General features: G+C 38.1%; 5 protein-coding genes across 7 annotated transcripts in view; 4 read left to right on the forward strand and 1 right to left on the reverse strand.

The window, feature by feature from the left end:
• Window positions 1-49: 49 nt before the first annotated feature.
• Window positions 50-3,398, forward strand: ppil3 (peptidylprolyl isomerase (cyclophilin)-like 3). The gene is made up of 6 exons (XM_077521002.1): window positions 50-428; window positions 614-688; window positions 950-1,043; window positions 1,138-1,205; window positions 1,881-1,999; window positions 2,077-3,398. The coding sequence occupies exons 1-6, from the start codon at window positions 426-428 to the stop codon at window positions 2,201-2,203; spliced, it is 486 nt and encodes a 161-aa protein (XP_077377128.1). The 5' UTR covers window positions 50-425; the 3' UTR covers window positions 2,204-3,398.
• Window positions 3,399-4,360: 962 nt separating this feature from the next.
• On the forward strand, window positions 4,361-9,226 carry LOC144019688 (3-oxoacyl-[acyl-carrier-protein] reductase FabG-like). Its single transcript, XM_077522908.1, has 8 exons — window positions 4,361-4,482; window positions 6,230-6,403; window positions 6,469-6,647; window positions 6,728-6,821; window positions 8,385-8,454; window positions 8,556-8,592; window positions 8,670-8,733; window positions 8,962-9,226. Exons 1-8 carry the CDS (start codon window positions 4,462-4,464, stop codon window positions 9,136-9,138), a joined length of 816 nt encoding a protein of 271 aa, XP_077379034.1. The 5' UTR covers window positions 4,361-4,461; the 3' UTR covers window positions 9,139-9,226.
• Window positions 9,227-10,412: 1,186 nt separating this feature from the next.
• On the forward strand, window positions 10,413-13,884 carry LOC144019150 (3-oxoacyl-[acyl-carrier-protein] reductase FabG-like). The gene is made up of 8 exons (XM_077522008.1): window positions 10,413-10,436; window positions 11,463-11,621; window positions 11,704-11,882; window positions 11,954-12,047; window positions 12,337-12,406; window positions 12,490-12,526; window positions 12,603-12,666; window positions 13,413-13,884. Exons 1-8 carry the CDS (start codon window positions 10,413-10,415, stop codon window positions 13,578-13,580), a joined length of 795 nt encoding a protein of 264 aa, XP_077378134.1. The 3' UTR covers window positions 13,581-13,884.
• Window positions 13,885-14,850: 966 nt separating this feature from the next.
• LOC144019235 (3-oxoacyl-[acyl-carrier-protein] reductase FabG-like) lies at window positions 14,851-18,030 on the forward strand. Its single transcript, XM_077522169.1, has 8 exons — window positions 14,851-14,987; window positions 15,507-15,680; window positions 15,751-15,929; window positions 15,998-16,091; window positions 16,244-16,313; window positions 16,393-16,429; window positions 16,507-16,570; window positions 17,716-18,030. The coding sequence occupies exons 1-8, from the start codon at window positions 14,964-14,966 to the stop codon at window positions 17,872-17,874; spliced, it is 801 nt and encodes a 266-aa protein (XP_077378295.1). The 5' UTR covers window positions 14,851-14,963; the 3' UTR covers window positions 17,875-18,030.
• The window catches only part of LOC144019234 (uncharacterized), a 55,122-nt gene continuing 46,162 nt past the window's right edge, over window positions 18,030-26,989 (reverse strand). For all 3 annotated transcript variants that reach the window (XM_077522167.1, XM_077522168.1, XM_077522166.1), the window contains 15 exons: window positions 26,069-26,176; window positions 25,870-25,977; window positions 25,635-25,742; window positions 25,004-25,057; window positions 24,817-24,879; window positions 24,646-24,699; window positions 24,536-24,571; window positions 24,167-24,184; window positions 24,038-24,073; window positions 23,926-23,952; window positions 23,775-23,840; window positions 21,915-22,086; window positions 21,715-21,824; window positions 21,384-21,602; window positions 18,030-19,108 (listed from right to left, as the gene is read on the reverse strand). In XM_077522167.1, coding sequence (XP_077378293.1) covers window positions 18,962-19,108; window positions 21,384-21,602; window positions 21,715-21,824; window positions 21,915-22,086; window positions 23,775-23,840; window positions 23,926-23,952; window positions 24,038-24,073; window positions 24,167-24,184; window positions 24,536-24,571; window positions 24,646-24,699; window positions 24,817-24,879; window positions 25,004-25,057; window positions 25,635-25,742; window positions 25,870-25,977; window positions 26,069-26,176 — 1,326 coding nt within the window. In that variant the 3' untranslated portion in view covers window positions 18,030-18,961. The remainder of the gene's footprint in view (window positions 19,109-21,383; window positions 21,603-21,714; window positions 21,825-21,914; window positions 22,087-23,774; window positions 23,841-23,925; window positions 23,953-24,037; window positions 24,074-24,166; window positions 24,185-24,535; window positions 24,572-24,645; window positions 24,700-24,816; window positions 24,880-25,003; window positions 25,058-25,634; window positions 25,743-25,869; window positions 25,978-26,068; window positions 26,177-26,989) is intronic.

Consider the following 26,989-nt stretch of genomic DNA (forward strand, 5'->3'; position numbering starts at 1 on the left):
GTAATCGACATGAGGCTTGCATAATTTTGTTGGTGTTGTATTACTGGTAACCAAAGGTTTTAGTTTACAAAGCTTGTTGTTATGTCGTAACGATAGAAGTCCTCGCTTTACAACAGAATTCCGTTCATAGGACAGGCACGAACTTGTACGTAATTCAGAAAGCACCGTAGTCTGTCGCTTAGCGAGTTAGCGTTAAAGTAAAATCATCCGTCCATTTTCGAAAACCATTATAGGCCATAGATATCTAGAAAATAAAACATCAAATAAATGAGTCTGCCTTCTTCTTGGTAGAACGGAGCGGAAACCGTGATCCCCTACCCCTGACCGGGTCACAAACGTCTCGGAACCGTCCTCTTCTCAGTAGTTGCATCCACACGGACTACTTTCGTCAACGCAAGCACGCATTCACGTTCGCAAGGTTTAAAATGGTAACTTTTTGCTCCATTTTTAAATTTAAGAGTACGTAAACAGTATCCATATGTGTCTATTTCTTCGTTTTATGTGTGTTGTTTACAAATAATTTATGGTTTGGTTTTAGGTTCAGGTTTAGGGCCATAATTACTGATTTTATGTGTAATGTTTTTTGTTCTTTGGTGTTGTGTTATGTGTGCAGGCTGTTACCCTTCACACAGATTTAGGAGACATCAAAATTGAAATATTTTGTGAACGCGCACCGAAAACGTGTGAGGTAAGTACAATTGTTGATGTGGTGTAAACATAGTCATTATAACACGTCAGATTATAACAATAATGCGAACAAATCTGTTTCTTTATCGCTTCGCCTTTTCATATTTCATGACCAAAAATATGTACACGTGTGCTGGCCTTTATTGACCCTGACACTATCTAGACACAATTTCCATCCTACTACATTGTGATGTCGATTTTAATTCGATGAATTGTTCAGCCCGCTACAAAAACAAGACTAAAACCAACTATTTAATGTTAGAACTTCCTCGCCCTGTGTGCCAGCGGCTTCTACAAAGGATGTATCTTCCACCGAAACATTAAAGGCTTCATGGTGCAAACTGGAGACCCGACAGGTAGAAAAGCACATTAAAGTAATTGTTTCAATGCCAGTATGGTCATGGCCTTTGTATGATATGTTCTTTTGTTCCGGATGCAAACGTCACACAGGGACTGGGAAAGGAGGAACAAGCATATGGGGACGCAAGTTTGAAGATGAGTTCAGCGAACATTTAAAAGTAAGTCCCACACCCCCACCTTTGTTTTTTTTTTTTTTTTATTATTTTTCAACTTTTCACTACGGTGGTACATGAAAGGTCAGACGCCTTGAAGCTGATGCAATTTGGAGTTTAACCCAAATTTTCACACCAACTTTCCTCGCACCTCAGTAGATCTAATTTCAGCCAGCATCAAAGGACTAACTCTGCGCCTGCATTTTGCTTTTTACCTTTGGCTTTTTGAGTTTCTTTGCCATTCTTTAAAAATTCTTATGACAATTTGGGGCATTAATGATGTGAGATAAGAACAATAAGAATGGTGAGACTAACGTAAAGCACAAATATTTTGTTTCTGTTAAGGGATGTTTAGCCCCAAGGACTGGTTTCAACTTTGGCTTTATATTGCTTTCGTCAGCAAAAGACTATTTGGATTATTTTATTTTATTTTTTTTACTTCAGTTTTGAGTCCGTCTGTATGCAATGTTCTACAAGAGCGCGGCGTGAAGATGTAGACTGCTGTTACTGTCTTGCGCGAGCTGCCATATTGTTTGACTAATAGCATAGGTAAACATTTCTGAAAATAAAATGTTTTAGCAAGTACATTGTTAAGTGAAAAATGTATTAAAAAAATAAGACCAAGATAAATCATTTGAAAAAGATGTTATGTTGTGTAAAATCCTCTCTTGTTTGTTTCAGCATAATGTTAGAGGAGTGGTCTCCATGGCTAACAACGGACCAAATACGAATGGCTCCCAGTTTTTCTTCACCTATGCCAAACAGCCTCATCTGGACATGAAGTATACAGTGTTCGGAAAGTACGTTCTGTACATAATGGCACTTAACTTATAAGTGTATACAAACAGATCATGTGTATGTGTGTTTTCCCCCTTAGGATTATCGATGGCTTGGAAGCTCTGGATGAGCTGGAGAAACTCCCCGTGCATGAAAAGACCTTCCGACCATTGACTGAAACTCGGATTAAAGATGTCACCATTCACGCCAACCCTTTTGCTTTGTAGAAAGTGTCACATGCGCGTCAATGAATTTTGATTCATCAATTGTCGACAGTCGGGAACACCTTCATCGTCAATATTTCAAGTCGAACCGCAATGTAATATTCAATCCGTCATTCGGCGTTTGTTCTTTAAATGGGCGTCATTGATGGAATATGTGTTAGTACTGACCCGGTTATCGCTGGTTATGTTGGAGAACCTTATTCACGTGAGCACTCAAGCGTGGCAGCACACAGCAGACGGAACAATGCAGCGCGAAAATCTCAGTCAACTTGACATTGTTTATTTTACTATTCTTTTCTCAGGTAACAGCCAATCACAGTTTACCTAATGTTTACAAGTTGAACCGTGATTGGTTGATACCTGAGCCCTCAACGTGTGATGTCATTTTCAGGCATCAGCAAATGTTAACATGCCTTTTTAAAGCCGTTAATTATTAAGTTTGAAGTTTATTGAACATATGCATATATAATTATATAAACACATAAACAAAGAAAGTTAAAAGTAAAAATAAAAGAAACATCCAATAAATATCGATTTATATGTTCAAGGGAGTAGGAAGAAGTTGAAAACGTATCCAGTCCTACCCCTTATTCTTCATATCCTATCACTTATTTACAATAAATTACATTTTAATAAAAGAAAATATATAATCCTACTCATATAACGTATAAAAAAAAATGCACAATAGTAACACACATATATACAAATTTCATTACACTCATATTGATACATCAAAGAAAAATAAGTAAATAAATAAATCATTTCTACAATTTTCTTAACTCATGTCTGATTTAAATAATAATATTGAACTTTACTTTTAAACATTTTTTTAAATCCAACAAGTGAATTACATCTTTTCAGGTCAGTTCCCAAGTTATTCCACAAATTAACTCCTTTAACGGAGACACACCTTTGCTTAATATTTGTTCTTGTTTTGTTTTGTTTTTTTAATTATTAACTTTTTTATTGCTGAAAATTGCAAAGTTAGTGAAGTATCAATTGTGAAGATTAGATTGTTTAGGAAAAGAAAAAAGTAAATCAGTATCCTGAAGATTCATTTGGATTTTGTAAACTGTACATTTGACACTGTACTTTTTTTTTTTAACCAAATAAAATGAAATGATTTTTATTTATTTTTTTGCGGGGGGTTCAATGTTATCCAGCAAATAAATATTAAAAAATGTACTTTGTTAATGTACTTGAGTAGAGCAGTACTTGACTACTTTTTATCTGCTGACTTTGTACTTAAGCTACCTACTTTTCAAAACTATCATTTCTATTTTTTTCTGCTTAGTTTGTCAAGATATAGCCTCGTCTACTTTTTTGAGCCTCCAATGGAGAGAGGTAAAGTTGATTGATTGAAATTTTAGTGTACCATAAGGTGGAACAAAGTATTGGTAGAGCCCAAAAAAATGGTTTGTGGCAAATTTATAACTTGTGTCAATGTAATAACAAGCTGTTTTTTTGTTTTTGTTTTTTTTACACCAGTGTTTATAAAATATGTGAATACAATGTACTTTTGCATTCTCTTATTGAAATACACTTGAAAAGAATTTGAACATTAGAAATTAGCAAAACTTTGCAGCCATTTTTTCATGTAAGCAAAGCATCCATTCAATTTCTATACAAACAAGGTTCACAGGTGAGCTGAAGACAAACTATACAGAGTACATACTCAATGATGTCGCTTTAAAAACAACTTCACTGGGAAGTTGATGGGTCATTCGGGTCATTTTTTTTTTTTAAGGTAGACAGTTTGAATGTTATTATCGGTTTGTTTATTGATCACACAAAACCGAAGGTGTCATATATAAAGATGCACTGTAAAAATGAAGACTGTCATCAACGATGGAGACGGTGCTTCAGACACTTCAAGGTCGAACTTAACATCAGGTTTAAACTTATTTTTTTTTTTTTTTTTTGACACACACACAGTTGTGTGATGTGAACAGTGCACATGATCACCATCTTTCAAGTCTCATTTTTTTATGTAGTTTTGTTGATAACACTGGAATAGCATTTATTTATTGTATCAAACACCCCTGCTCCAGTTCAAATGAAACGGGCTCTATTTCATTACAGTAATTTCTATCTGTTTGTGCAGCAAATTGCATTCTACCGACGTGAGCTTGGTCTGCTATCATCTGGTTGTTAAATAAAGTTTGATATTGAAACAAAAACAAAAAAAAAAACGCTAAGATCCAGCCAGTCTGTATGTTGGCTGACCGCACAGACTGACACTTGACGCAAGTTGACGGAAAATGTCAGCCGACGCTTTAAAAGTAAGTTTTGTATTTGGATTCAATACATAATGTATTTTTCTGATCTTCTTCCCCGCTTTAGTTTTTTTTTTTTTCTTGAAAGTATATTGCACGAGTGGGCACAAAACAAACAAACTCACGTGTCTGGCCACACGATTAATTCCTAATGCCCGTTACGCAGCTAAATATCAATATCTGTTAAGACGCTGCATTAAAGCAACGCGCAGTATCGACCAATTTCAAAGTAAAAAAATTCCATAAATAGGCCTACATGGACATAATGCTTGGCATTTAAAATACGTGCATCCGTTCAAACTTTAGGCTATTATCGAGCTGGAACATGAACTCTGTCATCAAACAACACATTCAGATTAGATTACCCTGTGATTCCACGCAGGAAGTTTCTTACATTTACACACTTACAAATATGATTTTGCATTTCAAAATAATGTTTCTCTGAAAACTGCTTATTTGACACTAATTGACAGTAAAAACCTGATGTAAAATACATATTTGAATATCAAACTCTAAATTATGATTCATGACATGAATCTACTCCTGAGAGAAACCGACAAACTCATTATTGTATCTAGGCAATTTTATAGAGATACTGTATGATGTTGCTTCTCAAAACGAAGGGTCCTTTTAAATCTGGATAATGGATCTATCACCTTTGCGATAGGAGGAAAGTGATAAGAGATTATCGCTCTGTTTTCTGGAGAAAGTCACCACCATCTCCTTTTTGTACTGCTGAAATTGCTGATGCTCATTTCCAATCCAGAGGTGCTCATACCACTCAACAACAAAATTCACCGCTTCTTTGGAAAAATAGTAGTGTAAGGGCTTAATTAATGGCTCAGTCGTTGACTTCAAACAACCCTGTTGACTTCAAACATGGGGACTGAGGTTAGGTGGTCAAGCCAACATCCACTTGGGTCCCTGGTGATGGACAAATGAAGCTTCATGAAACACTGATGACATTTTATTATTATTATTATTATTATTATTATTATTATTATTACTCCTCTAGATGGCATTTTTGGATGAAAGATGCAGTGGAAATTTAATGTCCATTGCGCTGTCCTTTAAACCAAGACCACCATCTAGAGGAGTTAAAAAATATTGCAATTGTTTCAAGAAGCTTCAAGAGATACTTCACTTATTTAGCCCATTATAGCAATAAAAAGTTAATATTTTGTCTGCAATGAATTTGATACTTTCATTATTTTTCATGTACAATTAGTACCTTTGAAAACACATTTTGCAACTTGCTGTCGATTGAAAATGACATCACAAGGGCTCAGGTAACCAATCACAGCTCACCTGTTTTCCAGGTTTGGTCATGTGACATTCACAAGCTGAGCTGTGATTGGTTACCTGAGCCCTTGTGATGTCATCTTCAGTCGACAGCAAGTTGCAATATGTGTTTTTAAAGGTACTAATTGTACGTGAAAAATAATGAAAGTATCAAATTAATTATAGACAAAATATTAACCTTTTATTGCTATAATAGGCTAAATAAGTGAAGTATCTCTTTCATTTTCCCGTAACTACTTTACAATATATGCCGATTCCTAGCTACTGCCTTTCTGTATAGAAATTGTTGGTTTGCACCAGGAAAGGCAACCAGTGTAAAGATTGTCCCAAACATATCATGTGACAACACCTGATGAAAAAAAAAGAAGAAAAAAAAAAGTCATTTTCAGTGGCAGAAAAGTCACTTCGTTGGACAGTTAAGTGTTGCTTTGAAATCCTCTTTGTGTTTCAGGTGTCTTCCCTGAAGGGAAAAGTGACCCTGATCACAGGTGCCAGCTCAGGTATCGGCGCAAGTTCGTCCGTCCTGTTTGCTAAACTGGGGTCAGTTCTGGCTCTCAATGGCAGAGATATGGATAATCTGAAGAAAGTGGCCAAGGAGTGTACAGAGTGTGGAGGAGGAACTGAGGTAACATATGCCTGTTAGTAAGGTCTTTAAATGTACTTCAGCTATTATTTGTATACACTGTGTAGCCCCTGCTCGTCCCCGGTGACCTGACGGACGAGGATAAAGTGAAGAGGATGGTAGAGGAAGTCATCGCGCGCTTCGGCCGGCTCGACGTCCTGGTGAACAACGCCGGCATTCTGGCCTTGGGCGGCATCGAGAAGTCGGACCTGGCAACGTACGACAGGGTCATGAACATCAATGTCAGGTGGGCGTCGTCATGGAGACGTACTCGTACTGGTTACGCTGTTGGAGGTGGTTCTAATTGGTAGGCTACTTGCTTTCTAGATCTGTGTACCATCTGACCCAACTCTGTGTGCCTCACCTGATCAAGACCAAAGGCTGCATTGTCAACGTATCCAGCATCGCTAGTCAGATATCGGTATGGATATCATAATTGGTGGACCAATTACTGTCCTACTTTCCTACTTGGACATAATTATGATTTTAAATATGGACAACACCTCCAAAATATGTCCTCTTAATGTATTTCTTTTTTAAAACTACAATTTTCAATTCATGCATAAAACAACAACTACCCTAATTCAAGAACAGAGTTTGATGAAAAAAACAAAAAAAACAAAATAACCACATGTTGTATTTTTTTTCCAGTTCAAAGTAATCTCTTGCATAAAAAAAAAAACATTCAAAGATGGCACAAAATTGCTGAACCAGCATTCAGTGCTAGAAGTCGTTTTGTACATTTGAAACATAAAAATATATTCACTCAAAAGTTCAACATTAATGAGGTGCTCTGTTTATACTGCATATATTTCCAAATATTTATAATATAATTAATGTATTATTCTGGACAGTTTATTGTAATAGCCTCCTGACTACCAGCAATTCAAATTTGTCCTCTGTAGTGGACCTTTTTAAACCTGAATATCTCCCACCCAGTGCATACGATTGAATTATCTCCGTTTGTGCTCTATAGACATTCAGAGCTTTCCAATGATGCCAAATGTGTAGAGTGGGGCTTTGCTACCTTTGTTTGCATCATAAAAGAAAATGGCTTCCCTCAATGCAAGCACTTTTTAGAGAAGAGGAAAAGTGTATAACACTTTTTATTGATCAAATTTAGTCTTTAAATGTTGTTAGCATGTTTTCTATAAGACTTAAGAACACATTAAAGTATTGTTTAAATTATTTTAACTGTATTTGAGCCTAGCATTTAAGTTTTAAAAAAATGTCCTCTGTAGTGGACACACCATAGCTTAAAAATAAATACTTTTTTGTTTTTCAAAAATTTCTTTTGCAGTATTCCAGTTACTTCACAAAGATTGGGGAATATTAAAATAAACATGATTGGATAATATTTTTTCCTTGGTAGTCAGGAGGCTAAAGAGCATGAGGATTTAAGTTTTAAAAAATGTCCTCTGTAGTGGACACACCATAGCTTAAAAATAAATACTTTTCTGTTTTTCAAAAATTTCTGTATTCCAGTTACTTCACAAAGATTGGGGAATATTAAAATAAACATGATTGGATAATATTTTTTCCTCGGTAGTCAGGAGGTTAAAGAGCACGAGACCCAGTTTAACATGTCTTCTATCTAGCGGTGATTGTTGATATTACAAATTAAAACCACAGTCGACTCCTGCAGATTCACATATTTATGGATTAAAAAAAGAAAAAAAAAATCATATTTTGCATTTTTACCCCCAATTTCCTCCCCTTTTCGTGGATAATGTCTATAGAATATGTATCAGCATTTTAAAAGTATATTTAAAGTATGAAGTATATTTAAAGTACTTTTTTGGGTTTGTGGAACAAAACGGTTAAATGTTTCCCCCCTCAATTATTTATGTATTTATTTATTTATTTATGAGAATTTATCAAGGAGCCACTTTTAGAGTGTGGTTGTGCGTGCCTGATTTAGGTATTAGAACAAAATAAAGTGCTGCCGGACACAATTAAATTCCAAGTTGGACTTTTGTTGCAGTCTTTTGCTGCCCTGGCCTATTGTATGTCCAAGTCTGCCATTGACCAATTCACTCGTTGCGTCGCTCTGGGTGAGTCAAAATTTTTATCTAGTGACACTCTAGCAATGCACTAAAAAAAAAAGATCAATATTTGACTCTACTGTATTGTACTGTATATGATTTAATTTCAGAACTGGCAGCAAAGCAAGTTAGAGTCAACTCTGTGTGGTATGTTTATTGACCGCATCTTCATCCAAATCCTTGCTTGAAGACACTTTTTAAACCGCTGAGTTTTAATTCCACAGCCCTGGTGTAATCGTCACAGAGGTGTTCAAGAGAGCAGGGATGGATGAGAAACAGAATGCTAAGGTAAAGACACAAGCACTTGTATGTTGCTTTTTTTTAAACCACGCATGATCTAGTCATAAGCGTGAAAAGTTGTATTAAATCGCAAATGCCAACGTAATGCAACATATTCATTCCTGCAATTCCCATAAAACATCACGGCGTGCATGTACACAACTTGTAATGAATATCAAATCAAAATGAGTTCAATACACATTTTTTGAATGCTCTCTTTTCTTTTTCTCCTTTCAGAAACTTGAAAGCTGTAAACAGTCTCACGCACTTGGCCGACCGGGTGAAGTAGACGAAGTGGCCCGCGGCATCGCCTTTCTGGCATCGGATGCCGCGAGTTTCATTACCGGAGTCAACCTCCCCATCGATGGGGGCCGCCGCATTATGGGTCCAGATGAAAGCAGTATCACAAATTAGATACAGCAACAAAGTACTTTTGGGATTTTGCAATGTAAAATGATCAAATAATAAAGCAGATGCAATATGGCATCAATACAATATCAAACTGTCGTACAGTGTCAATAATATGTTCATATAGAGATATCCAGTTTTGGACATTTTAAGCTGTCATGTTTGGATTACGCCAAGGGTAAGTTTGAGTTCATGACCTGTTAAGTTTGGGTTCATGACCGTCAGGTCAAGTGTCTGTTTGGAATTGATGTAACAGCATCTAGTTTCAACTGGTTTTAAGTTATGTGACAGCTATGTGATGTCAGGAGCTTTGTGATGTCAATCTTTAATCCTTTACTTAGTCACAACCAGTCAGATCGATTCACTGTCTGTAGTAGCTGTCTGAGAAGTGTGTGTGTTTGTCGAATTATTACCACTGTTCCTCTGTGCATCTCCACATCACAAGGGGGCTTCGCGTCTCGTAATTCTCGATTGCATTCTCGTTGTTTTTCGTTTTTGTCAAGTTGTGTAAATAAAGTTAAAACCTTATTTGCGTCTGCCCTTCATGAAAGTGATAGTGAGGAATAAGCGGTTCACAAAATGGAGTGACGTGGGAAGTGTTAATCAACCTTCAACGCACGTCGCAATTCGTACCACAAAAAAGTTGCACGACAGGTAGCTCAGGAATTTTCAGAAACTGAAAATGAGGCATACTGAGTCAACAATGCAACCAGAGCACAATTCTTTCACAGTTGCGATTTCATTCCATTCCATTGTGCTGTTATGTCAAATTTTTGTATTCTGTTGACGTGTCTGATGTCTGGCATCATGAAAAATCTTAAATAAAGTTAAGTATGTAAAAGAAAAGACACTGAGCTCCACCCAGTTGATGCATAAGTGTGTTTGTTTATCACTCAAGCATAATTATTCTTTCAACAGGCTCACTCTAAGACAGACTGCACTTGACGCAACTTCAAACACAAATGTCAGGCGACCCTTTAAAAGTAAGTTTCTGTTTGCTTCTTTCGACTCAGTAGATCAGATGTTCTTCTAATCCTCATATCTACTTTAAATGTTTTTTTGTTGTTGTTGTTGTTTTTGTTTTCCCTGAAGAATTTTCATCTAGTTATGCTTGAAAAGGGGAGAGGGAATTTGGCCTCTGCATGAATGGGTATTTTACGGTGTAGAGCAGGGACTTGCTGACTAGAATAATGAGACTCAAAAGCTCACCATGGACATCTAATTCACTAACCTGGTAATAGCCAGATGGATATGCACTTCACTCAAGTGAGTTCTCCGCAATGTCCATCTGGTACCTCTCCACGGTAAAGGAGGGACATACATTCTGTTCAATAATTCGAGCTGATTGGACAATGCGGCATTGTACACGTTTGTTTTAACCATTCACGGCCACGGGTGAAGCGGGGGGGAAGCACGAACATCTTAGCTAGAAATGCACAAAGTGCCTCTCACTGTTCAACATCCAACAAAGAAATGGTGAGTAATTCTGTAAGAACAGAATTAATTGCAGCGTCCATTCGTCCATATTGGGTTTGTTTGTTAGCCCCGGCGTCGGCGCTGGCTTCCTGGTTTCGTCACAGTTGCATATCCCGCCCCCCCAAACACAATGTCGCTCTGTGATTGGTCCGATCGGCGGTAATCAACGGGAGCGGTACAAGATGTATTCTCCGGGGTTTGTGAACTCACAAAAACCACGACAATTCATCTTGCGAAAGCAAGATTACTAATTCACTCATTTTCACCCAAAATATTAAAATGGAGAACTAGTAAGTTATAAATCGACCCTCCAGACCCCTGGTAGCCCGGCTATTCAACTCAATGGGGAATCCGGAACCCTGATAGCCCGGCCATTTAAACCAATGGAGCGTGATAAGTGCAAATCGAGGAGCAGCTGTTGAGCGTTTGTGTCTTTAGTTTATTGACCAGGGAGTCCGACTCCAAAGTCAGTTTTGTCTCTGTCAATTCATAGTCTGAAAGTTCTCTGTCTGAGATCTCCCTAATCTGTTGGAATTTCGAGGTTTCTGGTGTAAGATGCTGGTTTTGTAACCATGCGGGTGGCGGGTGGTGTTTGGTTGGCGCTGGATTTCATTTTAATTCATCTTTCTTTCCTTTGATCTTTCCTCTGGTCTCCTGACCTTCTGAACCTCACGATTCTGGTGAGACTCTGAAGTATCTGGTTTTGCACATTTGCACGATTAAAAAAAAAAAGAAGAGAGAGCAATGATGCTGGATATGTTGAATCAGGAAGACTACCGAATGCACAATTCTGAGCTCTCAAGAAAAGAAGAAAAAAATACGTTCTCTGTCTCTTTCAGTTGTTTTCCCTGAAGGGAAAAGTAACCCTGATCACAGGTGCCAGCTCAGGCATCGGTGCAGGTACCTCCGTCCTGTTTGCTCAACTGGGAGCCATTCTGGCTCTCAATGGCAGAGATGTGGAGAATCTAAAGAAAATGGCCAAGGAGTGTGCAGATTGTGGTGGAGGAACTGAGGTATCGACGCACAGCTACGGACACCTGCTATTAAAGTCTTGATCGAAGAGTCTTGTACTTATGTCTTGTGTGCACTGTACAGCCATTGCTTGTACCAGGAGACCTGACAGACGAGGACACAGTGAAGAGGGTGGTGGAGGAAATCATCACACGCTTCGGCCGACTGGACGTCCTGGTGAACAGCGCCGGCATCCTGACCATCGGCGGCATTGAGAAGTCAGACCTAGCAACATTCGACAGGGTCATGAACATCAATGTCAGGTGGGTGTCGTCGTACAGGAATTTACTCTAGACTTCAAAGCAATGAGATCAAAGTGCTACTTGCTTTCTAGATCTGTGTACCACCTGACCCAAGTCTGTGTGCCTCATCTGATCAAGACCAAAGGCTCCATTGTCAACGTATCCAGCGTCAATGGACAGAGATCGGTACAGATGTTCATAAAATTACAGACCGCTGATTTAAAGTATCAACCAAAGATTTTACCGTTACATCTACTGAGTTTTTACACTCCAAAATAATTTCGTTAACCCTCGAATGACATAACTGGAAATAACCACACGCAATAGTTTTACTGCATTTAGGCTCCAACAGTTATTATTAAAAAAATAATAATAATAAAATAAAAAAAATAAAATAAAAAAAATCAACAGTTGCAGGCAACAAATAATCTTTAGTTTGGACTTTGGACACTGTTTCAGTCTGTTGTCATTGCAGTCTGCTACTGCCCTGGTCTATTGTATGTCCAAGTCTGCCATTGACCAATTCACACGCTGTGTCGCTCTGGGTGAGTCAGCAGTTTTATCTAAACAATGCTCTTTCCACGAGTGCACAAAAGAAGACTAATAATTTATATCCTATTAATTTCAGAACTGGCACCGAAGCAAGTCCGAGTCAACTCTGTGTGGTATGTTTAATGACCTTGTGTTCATCCAAATTGCTGCAGGGGCCACGTTTGGATCCACTGTGTTTTAATTCTCCAGTCCTGGTACGGTCTTCACGGAAATCCACAAGAGGGCTGGAATGGATGAGGAGCAGTATGCTACGGTAAAGACACGGGTACTTGTATGGCGCCACGGAGGGCGTTGCTGGATAGCAAAAAAAAAAAAAAAAAAAATAGGTTTACTCAAATTAATAAGAAAAAGTAGGCTTCTTGTGGTGTTACGTGTACAAGTCCATGGCATCAAATACACTGGTGGCCAAACGAAAAAGTGCTGCATAGGCATAACAAACAAGGAGGCGCCACCTTGTGGCGCGGTGCCATACTGCGGCTTCTTACACCACATGACCTACATGTATGTTTTTTGTTTTGATTTGTTTTTTCATGTCATGTGTATTTTCTCTAGTTTCATTCATTCAGTCTTTGGCATGTTACGTTTCCGTTTTCGTGAGTTTATTACTTGTGTTTCTTCGTTATTTTGTACCTTTTTTAAGCTGGTTTAGTATTTTCGTTCATTCACAAGAATTCATTTAGCTAGCTAGCTTCTCTCTGTCTCTGTCTATCTCATATCTCTGTCTGTCTCTCTCTCTCTCTCTCTCTCTCTCTCTCTCTCTCTCTCTCTCTCTCTCTCTCTCTCTCTCTCCGTTTGCCTTACGATAAAAAAAGAAAAGAAAAAAAGAATAAAGACAGTATGGTAAAGTGTTACTTAACTGTTCTGTTGTTGTTGCGTCATTTGATATGAGTAAAGAACTTTTGAGTTCAATATCTGAACCAAATAAAATCCCCTATTATGGTAGACCCTCTGCTTAAATAAATGTTCGTTTGAATTGGCTTATTTCTTTTCTGCTTTTAGTTTCTTAAAGCTTGCAACGTTTGTCATCCACTGGGCCGAGCCGGTGAAGTGGATGAGGTGGCCCGCAGCATCGCCTTCCTGGCATCGGACGCCGCTAGTTTCATTACTGCAGTTAACCTCCCCATCGATGGTGGCCGCCATGCAAAAGCTCCGACTTTACTGAATTAATGGTCAATAATATAAGCACATACATTATGGCTCGTGCAAACTATTAGAAACCCATCTCTTATTAACATGCTGTATTTGTTTGAATTGGATGTCATTAACTTGTGCACTTGTACCTAATTATGTGGCCAGTATTGGGACTTTGCCATATGTTGAGCACTGTGAGAATGAGGTGTGGTTTATCTTCACACCGCTACTGCTTCCAGGAAAAGTTAAGCTCTTGTGGAAAGACAGCTCACAAATCTATATATTTAACATTTATGCATTTCGAGCGTTAATGATGTAGTAATTAGCATGTAAATGCATTCCAAGCAATTGACCTGAATTTGATCCCCAGCCAAAAGCCTTTTCTCGGATTTCCCTTCTGAGCAATCAATAAAGGATTCACTTTTATTAATTTGTAATTTATTACACTACTACAGTACTGCACATTTATCTACAGTTATTATTTTATTATTTCTATACGGGTATATATATTTTTCTTTCAAACGTTTTACACTACTACTATGTGCTATACACTTAAAAAAAAATTTAAATATATAATTATTAAGCATCATTTTGTTTTTCCAGATAAAAAATATTAAATACCAAATATTTAATTTTAATCATCCATCCAACCATTTTCTTGACTGCTTATTCCTCACAAGGGTCGCGGGGGCTGCTGGCACCTATCTCAGCTGGCTCTGGGCAGTAGGCAGGGGACACCCTGGACTGGTTGCCAACCAATCACAGGGCACACAGAGACGAACAACCATCCACACTCACACTCACAAACACACATAGGGACAATTCGGAGCGCCCAATTAACCTGCCATGCATGTCTTTGGAATGTGGGAGGAGACCGGAGTACCCGGAGAAGACCCACGCGGGCACGGGGAGAACATGCAAACTCCACCCAGGAATGGCCGAGCCTGGACTCGAACCGGAGACCTCAGAACTGGGAAGCGCACGTGCTAACCACTCGACTACCGTGCCACCCTACTGTAAATCCAAAGAATATAATTATATAACATTATAGACTTTTTATCATGATTCTACTGTACTGTATTAACATGTTTACCTCACTCATATTTAGCTTTAGCCATAAAGAACTACTGTACAATATTACCGAAAGCAAAACGTTTATTTGTAAATTTGTATGTATAAAAATGGTAATTACAAACATTACTATTTTTCTTAATAACATCATTGTTGGTAATGCACAATATTTTAAAAGGATTACAGGTTGGACCATTGATGACGTCACTCCAGTTATACCAATCACATCACAAGCCTGAGCTCCACCCGGAAGTCTTTTGCGTGTGCCTCTGCTTGTGAGGAAAACACGAGATTCACGTCAGTGGAAAAATTACAACAGGTTGACTTTTTAGCTGACTGAAAACGCAAATGGCCTCTGGCGACGCATATAAAGTGAGTTACTCTTCGCTTCTGTGGCTTGTTTTATCAGAAAAACAATGAATATTCAGCTCTCTGTTGATTATGGTGTGAAATTAGTGTTACTGAATACGACTCTAAAAAGACATGACCATTTATTTCAAAATAACGAACCTGCGTCTTGTTGTGACTGACAATTAGTACTATTCATTTACTACTCACATTCAAATACGTAAATTAGTTCTATTGCAATATTATTTTCACTGTAATGTGCATTCTTAGTTGCTTTTTTTAGGGTTACCGATATTTCACAAGTAAAAATAATAATAATAATCATAATCATAATCGTAATGATAAATAAATAACAGCTTGGTACATTTACATTTATTTTTGTTTTTAGCAGTAATTCAGTAATTTTCATTTTCTCACTTTGTTGTCAATACCCTTCTCGCATACAGTGACCTTTAGCAAATTAACCGTAATTTATTTTATTATAAAAATTGCTGATAATCTTTTCCAAGTAAAACAAATGGAAATGCCATTAATCTATTCCAGGTGTCTTCCCTGAAGGGAAAAGTGACCCTGATCACGGGTGCCAGCTCAGGTATCGGTGCAGGTACGGCCGTCCTGTTTGCTAAACTGGGAGCTGTGCTGGCTCTCAATGGCAGAGATGTGGAAAGTCTGAAGAAAGTGGGCAAGCAGTGCACAGAATGTAGTGGGGGAACTGAGGTATTGATGTGTACAACGACCAATGTCAATTAGTAAACTCTTTACACGTAGCTGCTCATGTTTTGTACAGCCCTTGCTTGTGCCCGGTGACCTGACAGACGAGGACACAGTGAAGCGGACGGTCGAGGAACTCATCGCACGCTTCGGCCGACTGGATGTTCTGGTGAACAGCGCCGGCATCCTGGCTATGGGAGGCATCGATACGTCAGACCTGGCAACTTACGACAGGGTCATGAACATCAATGTCAGGTTGGCGTCGTCATGGAAATGTACTCATGCCGTTTGTCTGTTAGTTCTCAGTGCTACTTGTTTTTTAGATCTGTGTACCACCTGACCCAACTCTGTGTACCTCACCTGATCAAGACCAAAGGCTCCATCGTCAACGTATCCAGCGTCAATGGACAGAGATCGGTACTGAGATTTAGAATTAATTCTTTGTAAAGGTAGATTTGTTTAATACAGAATGTATTAGCTGGTGTTCCTAATGAAGTGTCCAGTGAGCATGAAAATAACGATCCAGTTAAAATATCTGCTACAACATTTGGAGTCTATTGTCATTGTAGTTCCCTGGCGTCCTGGCCTATTGTATGTCCAAGTCGGCCATTGACCAGTTCACTCGCTGCGTCGCTCTGGGTGAGTCAGCAGTTTTATTGAACAATGTATGCAAAAAAAACAAATAAACAAACAATCATGGAAGTACTTTTTATTTCAGAACTGGCGTCCAAGCAAGTTCGAGTCAACTCCGTGTGGTACGTTTAATGACCTTGTGGTCTTGCAAATAGCTGCAGGGGACACGTTTTTGATCCCGTGTGTTTTAATTCCGCAGTCCTGGTGTGATTGTCACGGAAGTGCATAAGAGGGCAGGACTGGATGAGGAGCAGTATGCTAAGGTAAGGACAGGAGCATGTGTATGTAGCTACACACGTAGAAAAAATTGTCACTAGCCCCTCCGTTAATGAAAGAGAAACCCTCAGAAGTTGCAGAAATAACTTTGGAATACAGTAAATGTAAAAATTATGATATATCTCTTCAATTTGTCATCAATTTATTCCTGCATTTCTGGAATATATGTGCAACTACAGTCGCAGTTCAGGAAATAAAGGCAAAAAATATGTAAATTAATTCAGAAATATATAATTTCCCCCAAAAATTAATCCTGAGAAATATTAAGTTAATTGTTAAAATGCACCATAATTATAATTATTATTATTTTAAATTAGACCGTGGTTAATTGAATTTTATACTCACTATATGCATAACATTTAAGATTTTTTTTTTCTTTTTTTTTTTTTGATGTGACAGTTTGAGCCTACACCCAATTAATTCTCTTTACATTATTTCCTATGGGAAACATTAATTTGAATTAGGACAATGTGGAAGTCAAATTAGGTTATCCATTTATTTTGATTGTCTAGACTTAGTTGCCTCTATGGACAGAATTGTTATTGAATTGATCGGCAAATCAATGAACCTGGAATTGTGGGCGCCCTCTACTGGTACACGAAAGAACGGTATACTGTACAGTTCTGTTACGTTTAACTTGGTAAGTTCAACCCAGTTTCATTATTTTATATTTGAGAGGTGTCAGTATTTATTCACGCAAATGTGAAACCTTGTATTTGAGTAATTATTTCAGCAGTTTGTCATTATCCTCTATCTAAGCAAAGATTACTGTTTGTCAGTATTTATTTAAGTAAATGTGAAACCTTGTATTTGAATAATTACTTCAGCAGTTCGTTTGTCATTATCCTATATTTAAGCGCAGTAGTAATTATATTAAATCGACTTTTTAGTAAGTAAGTAATTAAGCTTTATTTGTAGGCTATATCGCTTTTCACAGACAGACTTTTTTAGGAGCAAAACCACTGTCTCATTTTTTAATGAACATGATGGTCATGATGGTGGTACTTAGAGAGATAAGTACTGTATCTTCTTCTTAGGTGGTACATGGTGTAAACGTAATGAGAACAACTGCACTATTGTTAAAAATAATCCATCAGTTGTTCAGTCAATTTATTTCTTTTCCTGCTTTCAGTTCCTGGAAAAGTGCAAGCAGACTCACGCACTTGGCCGACCGGGCGAAGTGGACGAGGTGGCCCACAGCATCGCTTTCCTGGCATCGGACGCCGCAACTTTTATCACCGGCGTCAACCTCCCCATCGACGGGGGACGCCACGCTATGTGTCCACGATAAACCCGAACGGTACAATTAATAGATAGTATGAGATTTTTTTTTCTCAAAAGTTTGAATGGTTGAATTATTACAAAATTTAAAAAAAATCATGGTGCTAAACATAAAAATGATGACTGTAGTTTTAAAAAATAAAATTTATTGAACAAAACGTGGCCAAGCGTGCATATTTTGTGGAGTATTCCCATTGAGTACAGAACAGTTGCAGCACCAGGTGAGGTACACTTGCACAATCAAATGTAAAGTAATTAATTCTCATTTTTTGTTGTATTATTTAAATTGAATCAACCAATATACAATAAAACAAATCTATGTAAGAGTGTTTATTTTATTAATATTTTTTTATTTTACAATTTACAATTACGTCAATTAATTTTGAGAAAAATGAATAAAGAGTAAATACATTTTGATCGGCCAGTTTTAGGAAGACAATGTAATTAACGTTGCAAATTTTACAGGACTCTAAACTAATAAAACATTTGCCATTACAAAGATAATCATGTCCCATTTAAAAAAGTTAATAAAAATCTTATTGTCAATTGTGGTTGTATTATTGAGGGCTGTTTCTTTAGGCAGAACTTTGCTCATCAGATTGTGCAAGTGTCCTAAATGTTGTGGCCAGTGAGAGCACCCTAATGAAGGACCACTCAAACGTGCTGTACGAGGTAGTATCTTCACACGTGCTTGTGTGAGGACAGCTGAATGAGTGATATGATGCACACAGTAACAGCTATTGCACTTTATATCACAATATACAGTACATACACCGTTATAAATAATTACATTATTGCATTTATAAATGTACCTTCATTATTATTGTACAACCAGAGTTTGATCGAGCCAAAACAATGAAATGTTCTTATCGTTTCCTTCCATCCATCCAGGCAATTCAAAGCTCGTAGCAGTCACTGGAGAGGAAATGTAGTCATTTTATTCCAAAGGCGGATCAGTGCCAGAACTCCTTAAATGTTCCCGCCTCTGTTCCTGCAGTCCAAGCATAGTTTCTGGAGAGTAAACGGGGTTCCTTGCAGTCCACAACTGACCGTCCGGTCATCCCACTCAGGAAGTCAGGGCTCCCCTTTACTGAGCTTTATAAGAAGCAAACAGGTCCAACCTCGAGGTGATAATGTGATCCAGGTTCTGTGGTCGGTAGGCTGGATACGTCCACTATGGGGAGTAAATTTGGCTCCTGAGTGTGAAACACAAAGTGGGTCTGACGCCAGCGGCCGTCCTTGATCTGGGAACATTGAGTCGAAAAATAGATACTGTCATGGTACAAAGCATTTATCGCCACATTTCTGCAAAGCTTTGTATTAAGTTTGATCTAAAAATGTTGCTTTTCAGGAAGTTTAACTCATTTGTGTTAACGTCTTTGGAACAACAGTACAGTATAGTCTTGGTTTTTGAGTTACCTAAATAGCTGCACTTATTCCTCCCAATAAAGTTTATTTTACTTGGGTAGGCGATATACTTCTGTTCTTCTTTATGTACTGTAGCTAAGGTTATTTTAGTTAACTAAAACTAAAACAAAATAACTAAAACTAAAATAAAAAAAGAAAACATTTTCATTAACAAAATAAAAATGAAAATGCTTTTTTAAAAAACGAAAACTAATTGAATCTACATTTTACATTTACAAAACAAACTATAATTTCATTGAAAATGTCCTTAGTTTTCATCTTGGTAATTAATTTAATACATGAACCTTTGGGCTTGATTTTAAATGTGATTTAAAGGCACGGTCTTCCGCTTTCACTCAGGAAAATGCACTATATAAATACAGGATGTGTACACATGAACTCCTTCTCGGTCTACACCTCTGGGCTTCTGTTAATGTGTGGTGGTGATTTTTTTCTTAAACCCCCACCCCCCCAAGCCTGTATTTTGCCATTTTGTGTTTGTTTTGTCAACAGCGGGACGTTTCTGTGGACAGACAGTTGTTTACCCCTCCAGCCAATCGCAGAGCTGGGGGTGGCGGGGGCGTGTCGCAGACGGTGCCGGGCGAATTTGACGGCTGCATGACGTCGTCACTCCCGCGGCAACTTGACAGCACGATTTTTTTATTTAGATTTTTTTCACTCACTCATTAAAAAAAATCAGTGCGGGCTGAAGACTGTGCCTTTAAGTATATTTGTTTTTCGATATTAACTGGAATAAGGATCTTTGAAAGTATGTCGCACAGAAGCTACATCATCTAACATCAGCCAATAGAAAAGTATCTTCAGATGACATCGCTCCTTGGTGACAATTTTGCGTGTTTGATTTTTGGCGCCAATGTCTGCTTTTTCATTTAATTCAGCTGGATTATAATAATGCTAGGTAAGAAGTGTGTTGCTTTTTTTTAATTTTACCATGGTGTTTATTAAATATTTTACCAGCACACAATCTCTCTTTAAATTACAAAAAACAAGCCATACGAGTAATTAATCACTCACATTATATCGAACCAACAAATCCGTTATTCATTAAATTGAATACTCTCAAATTCTATGACCTTGTCGAATTTGAAAGAGCTCAAATAATGTACAAAGTATACAATAACCAACTTTGCCACAATATTCAGAAGTTATTCAAAATCAAAGAAGGCTGTTGCTATGGGTTACGGGGAAAAGTGACTTTACAAAAACAATGATAAGAACAAACAAAGCAATTGTGTGTTTTTGTTAAAGGGGTTAATTTGTGGAATAGGTATGAAATTGAACTGAAAAATGTGAATCAATTACTGTACTGAGAAAGAGGTTTAAAAAAATGATAGAAAAATGTGTAAATCAGGTATAAATGTAAATAAATTTGTGTCCGTATGTGTTAAATACTTCATGTTTGGGAATTTATTGTTTATGTAGGGCTTTACTTTCGCTCTCTCTTCTTTGCGTATATGTAATGGATAAGGACTTATAACTCATACTAATATATGTGTGCACTTAGGATAAACATGTTTTATTTTCTGTTGTTTAACCTTTATATTAGTAAGAACAACTTTAGTATATTATTATGATAGAACCATTAGGGAGTAGGACTAGATAAGTTTTTCATACTAATTCCTACTCCATTTGAACATGTAAATTCTGATACTATTGATGATTTGTTTTTATTTTCCTCTTTTTTTTTTTAACTACACCTTGTATTTTATACTTTTGATGTGTTTATATGTTCAATAAAACCCAATCAATCAAAAAAGTAATACGACGTATGAAATAAACACAATTCACTGGTTAATAAATAAATAAATTAAACAACATAAAAAAAAACTAACATTAAAAATAACTAAAACAAAGGATTTTTTAAATAATTGAAGCTAATAAAATCTAAAAACTAAAAAAAATCAAAAACTATAACCCCTGACTGTAGCTCAGTTTTTTAGGTGCCTCAATATATGTTCTGGTGTGAATTGGCGCAAATCAGTAAAATTGAGTTGCTATCATTGCTAAGATGATGATGATAAGCGTCGTTCCAACCACATAAGCGAAAAGCATTCCAACTTTTCCATGTTTGAATTCAACGTGTGCGCATACCCAGCAGTCATCTCTGGGCACAAGTGGTTCCTGAAGATCGCCCGCTCGGATCTTCTCCCCCGTCCAGGTGGTGAAGCTCACAGCCTGGCTGTAGTGCTGCAAGGCGGGTCCCGCTGCCCACACGGGCGTGTTGAGGCAGTGGACCGTGATATGCTGCACAGCCTCAGTGCTCAAAAGGTGGATGAAGTTCATCTGGATGCGACCCACCCCCATCTCCACCTGGAAGGTAAATCAGAAATTTGATTGATTGTATTCCCATATTGTGGATCTGCGTCCGTTGGAGCCAGGAAAAACGCTGCGACGTGCAGACACGCTTTTTTGTTGATCCAACCTTGGAGACGGTGACAGGTTTCAAGCATGTCTGTCCTCCGGCAGTGAAGTTGCATGTGACCTCGATGGTGTCAGCATCACAGCCCATGTTTGGATCAATCCAGTAAGTGCCTGGAATAGCAGCAAAGGCAGATTATTAATGCAAAAAAACAAAAAACACGCAGCTTTGTAACCATGTGCCCATCTTTTTGTGACCCGTACCATCATACATCCTTTGCTCACAGTTGTAGAGGTCTCGGCAGATGCGGGCTGGATTGTTGCGCCTCCCCAGTGGGTTTTTCAGACTGTGGATTAGAGAGCTGAGATGCTCCAAAGTCCTGAAGATCTCCGTTCCCTGGTCCAGCATGGGAAGGTCCATATTCTGGTAATTCAGCTTTCAACAAATAACATACGTATTTAAGTTCATGTTTGTTAGAACATAATATTTTCAGTTCATGTATTCGGAGATCCAGATTGGATTTGTTGTTGAGAAAGATATACTCGTTTACCTAAAACACAATGGGACATTGATCAATATGTCACATTCCAAAAAAAGAGGGGCAGCATATTGACAGAAAGTCTGGGGGTTCAAACCATAGCCCAGTGGTTCACCTGACTTAATTCAGATGACATAACAGTAAACAACATTGCCTCCTTAAATCAAGATTTCACTGTTGTGAAGTGTTTCCAGATTATATTTGTAGTTCTTTCTAGGAAAAGGAAGGCAACCATATTTGGTAATTGAAGTTGAAATTGACCTATTTTGGGAATAACTAAAATCCCGATTTTTTTTTGTTTTTTTTGTACAAAACAAGAAAATGTTTAAACGTAACAAATATTAAGACAAATGAAATTCTTTGAAACACTAATATGCAAGTTCCTTTTGGATGACACAAAATTTGTTAAATTAGTTATTTTAAAATGTTAAAAAAGGTGCAAATGTATAAATTTAAACAACTCAAACATTACCGTAATTTCCGGACTATAAGCCGCGACTTTTTTCACACGCTTTCAACCCTGCGGCTTATACAATGATGCAGCTAATTTGTGCATTTTTTCTAACGTCCGCCAGGGGCGCTCGAGCAGAAAAGGTAGGAGTGAGACAGGTGGAATATATGTCCGCAAGTTTAATGTGACTTCGTGCTTTGTGCATGACTAAAATTAGCATGAACAGACCCTCATCATGAAAAATACAAGAAGTCTCAGTAACTTTTTACCGGTATGTTATTTTTAACCAGCCCTTTTACTGCTGTGTTACTACCGTATTGCTACCTTCTACCGTTACTGCCGCGTCACAGGCACCATTTGGAAAGAAAAGCTAAGGTATATTATTAAACCTTTGAAAACTCATTCTGTGTACCGTCTTTCTTTGTAAATATCTCATGTTTCAATGTGGGCACATGTGGCTTATGTATGTAGAAAATGCTGTTTCCTTGAGAAATGTACTGGGTGAGGCTTATAATCAGGTGCGCTCTAAATTCCGGAAATTATGGTAATAATCTTTTTTTTTTTTACGATTATGCTGATTTTGTAATTGTGGAGTGTAATAATTGAAATTTTAATTGAATATCGATTAATTGCACAGCTCTACCTTGAGGTTAGCCATACTATAAAATATTTCATTGACAAAACATTAAAAGCGTGCAATTATGATACACTTGGTTGATAAAAGGTCAATTGTCAACATCTACATGTATTCTATTGCTCATTTACTGCCTTTTATTTCATTGTTATTGGCCTGAACATTTTCATTGTCTTAACTGCACTTTAATATTGGAGGTTACCAGGCTTTGATAATCAAATTGTTCTTGGGACCTGAGGGAAATACAATTTTTGAGATGCTTTACCCGAATCGAAGATAATCTTTTATTTAAGCTTTCTTCAAAGCATGCTCATTTTGTTTTAAAGTCAAGTTTTTGTGATGAAATTTTTGGCGTTGCTTCCATGGTAGATTGTACGACACGCAATTCTATATAATGATATGCTGCATTGTATTCAATAGTACAGTTAATTTTAATTTAAAATGTCAAGTTCCCATTTATCTCAATGAGTGCCCAATAAAACCTCATCGTCAGAACTCACCTGTGGCCTGAGTGGAGCATGCGAATCAATGATGACTTGAAAAGAAGCGCCAAGTGCCTCGTTTTGCTACAAAAGATAAAACAGAGACGTCAAGCAACCACACATGGTTTGAATCATAACCTGAATTCACTATAAACGGAAATATACATACAAGATGTAGGGTAGAACTGGTGCGACCCTAGGGGAAACAAAAATGTTATCCTGTTACTGAATAGCATAGCATCCAATAAGTTATGCGTGTAAAGTATGAAAAGTGAACTTACTGGAGGTCCCGGCGGGCCACGTGGACCGGGAGATCCCTGAAAAATCCCATTAACACATTCGGCTTTCAAATATTTATGTTTATTCAGGGCTTGCTTTGACTAACACTGAGAAGATTTATTATGACTTACCCTTGGTCCTGGCAAGCCCTGTTAAAGATGAAATAGATCAATACTTGAAGGCAGAATAATAGAATGTGGATGAAGGCTGCCTGTTGAATAAACATCTGCTCTACCCTTTTGCAAAGCATATCTGAAATATTGCTCCCTTCCCAGCATTTTTAGGTGTGAACAACATGTGAAGCATATCAATGAAGCTATTAAACGGATTGGTATGAGCACAAGAATTTCATTGGCGCCAAGTGTCACTGTGGATATTGCTACAAAAGGAAGGTGCCAAAGGGCATAAGAGACCGGTCTGTGTGGAGCCTCCACGCTAAGCATGCTATCTAGCACTCACAGTTCAGACAGAAAGGGATTTGTCAAAAGTTTGTCACGCACCACGTCCCCCCGACTTCCTTTGTCACCTTGTAGTCCCTGACAAGAGAGAAAGGAAGGGGTCACTCCAAGGACTATAAAACTGTCAGACAGGATGTTATACAGGTACGTACAGGTTGGCCGCTGGGGCCAATGATGCCAACAGGGCCCAGAGCTCCGTCCGTACCCTGGAAAACAAGGACATGTTGAAGTGATTTAGAGCAGTCCGCAACCATCGGTTTGCGGGAACGTTACTGGTCCCTGACACATTTGGGACTGCAGCCGCAAAGAGATTTCCAGATTACCGTCAGTCCTCTTGGTCCTTTTGGTCCCTGTATCCCTGCTGGGCCCATGTCTCCTTGGGGTCCCTAGAGAGAGATCAATTCTTTACATTTAAAAAGCTGAGTTGATTTTTGTATACACAGCAGAACATCTCAGGAGAAACACTTGGAGACATTTCAAAACACGGGATGGATCTTGGTGCAATCCTACCTTTGGCCCAAACAGACCTAGCACCCCTGTAAATCCTTGTTCGCCAGTGGTCCCCTGAAATATTTCAGGGTGGGTTATACAATTATTTGCACAGTATATCAAAATATGATTAACTCATTCACTCCCAGCCATTTTCACTGATGCAACTGAAGCATGGCAGTTTTACTGGATTTGACTGATTTTGCAAAGCCCACAGAATATTGTGTTCTGTTGCTATAAAAACTTGGAACCCACCAAAACAAAGATTGGAGTCTCATCTTTCATCAGGGAAAACAAGTATATTTGAATCTGTTTCCGTTTTGCAGCAATTGGCATAAGAAATATAGATAGGTTTCATCATTATTCACAAATCTCTTTTAAACTGTGGGGAAAATAGCTTGTTTGCAACATGGTCCTGGTTGATCTCATGCTCTACTGCCACCTGCTGGCCGTTTTTTTGTAGTAATTACCATTGCTTCTCTGCAGTTCAGAGGCTGCATCAAAGCATTCTGTTTGCTCCAGCATAAAAAATATATATAAAAAGAAACACGTATAAATACGTCTTTGGAACACTGGTAATATTTAAAATATAACGTATTTATACGTTTTGGGGAGCAAATGAGTTAAAGTGACTAACAGTATTTGTTCTTACTGGTTGCCCTTTGGCTCCTTTCATTCCTTGGCTTCCCATCAATCCCACCCCACCGAGAGTCCCTCTTATTCCTGCAGGTCCAATTTGGCCTGGGAGACCTCTTTCACCCTGAAGGACACACAAACATGTAAACATATACAGTAAATATGCCCCACAAGCCATCAAATAAGGTACACAAACACATATGGTACCACCCGTGATATATTAAAGTCCAAGCCAATAAAATCAGGCTTACTTTTGGTCCAAAAGAACCTTGAGATCCAGGGAGACCCGTCTCGCCAATTTTACCCTGCGGCCCAGGTTTCCCAATGAGGCCCAATCCTCCATCTTCTCCCTGCTCCCCCTAAATACAAAAAAAAGAAAAAAAAGAAAAAAGAAAGAAAGGTTACCCGTAGTTGAAGTTATGAATCCATTGATCAAACAGCGTGCCTTACCTTGGTGCCTTTGCTTCCATCTGTACCAGGCAATCCATCCATTCCATGAAGCCCCTCGAGACCCTCCCTTCCTGTAACACCTCGTGGGCCAGGGGGGCCTTCTGGACCCTTGGTGAAAATGATAACTAGTCAGGTAAGCAAGCATATCCACATTTTTTAGTCCAAGTGTTTGTTTCACGATAGAAATGATACCCAGTAGTTGTGTGGATGCATAGGGAAAGTACTAGCTTCTGATCAGCCATTCATAGCTCTTAATGTTTCTATTTTTGGTAGCTTTCTACTTATTTTTCTTCTACATTCCTATTGGCTTGCTTGGAGTATGATTTCAATGATCTGTCACCGATTTGTACATTTGAGTACTGTACTGTTTATGCTTTTTGACAAGAAAACCAAGTGAACATGTAGAATGCTACATTAGCTTATCACACTAGCCGCTAGCAGGTTCGCTGCCATATTCTTTTTCTTGTGGACAAGTGACACGGTGTTTCGTGGGTGAGTTGTGTTTTAACAGACAACGGTGTCACTCACAGCTTGACATGTTTGTTCACGCAAAAAAGTATTTTTCTCCAGATAATGTCATAATGTGATTGTCTAAATTTTGTAAAACTTGGCATTGTTCTTCTGATGATTACTCAAGGGCGGAAAAAGTTTAATCTGAATTATTTTTCCTGGTGAAAGAAGCGAGTCTATTGTTTCATTTGATGAATTCAATGTTTAAATAATAGTAGACCACAATATTCTGTGTGTCTTGTTAAATCAGTCAAAATGGCTGGCACTCAACGGTTGTGATTACTGAAAATGGCTGCCATTGATTGAGTTAAGTGCTTGAATTAAGTCGAACCAATTTAAAAATGTTTTTCCCATGTCATGTCTGTGGCTCCATAGATTCCATTTTATTACTAGCGGGATATTTATTGCCCC

This window comes from Festucalex cinctus, chromosome 5, assembly GCF_051991245.1.
Source record: "Festucalex cinctus isolate MCC-2025b chromosome 5, RoL_Fcin_1.0, whole genome shotgun sequence".
Classification (NCBI taxonomy): Eukaryota; Metazoa; Chordata; class Actinopteri; order Syngnathiformes; family Syngnathidae; genus Festucalex; species Festucalex cinctus.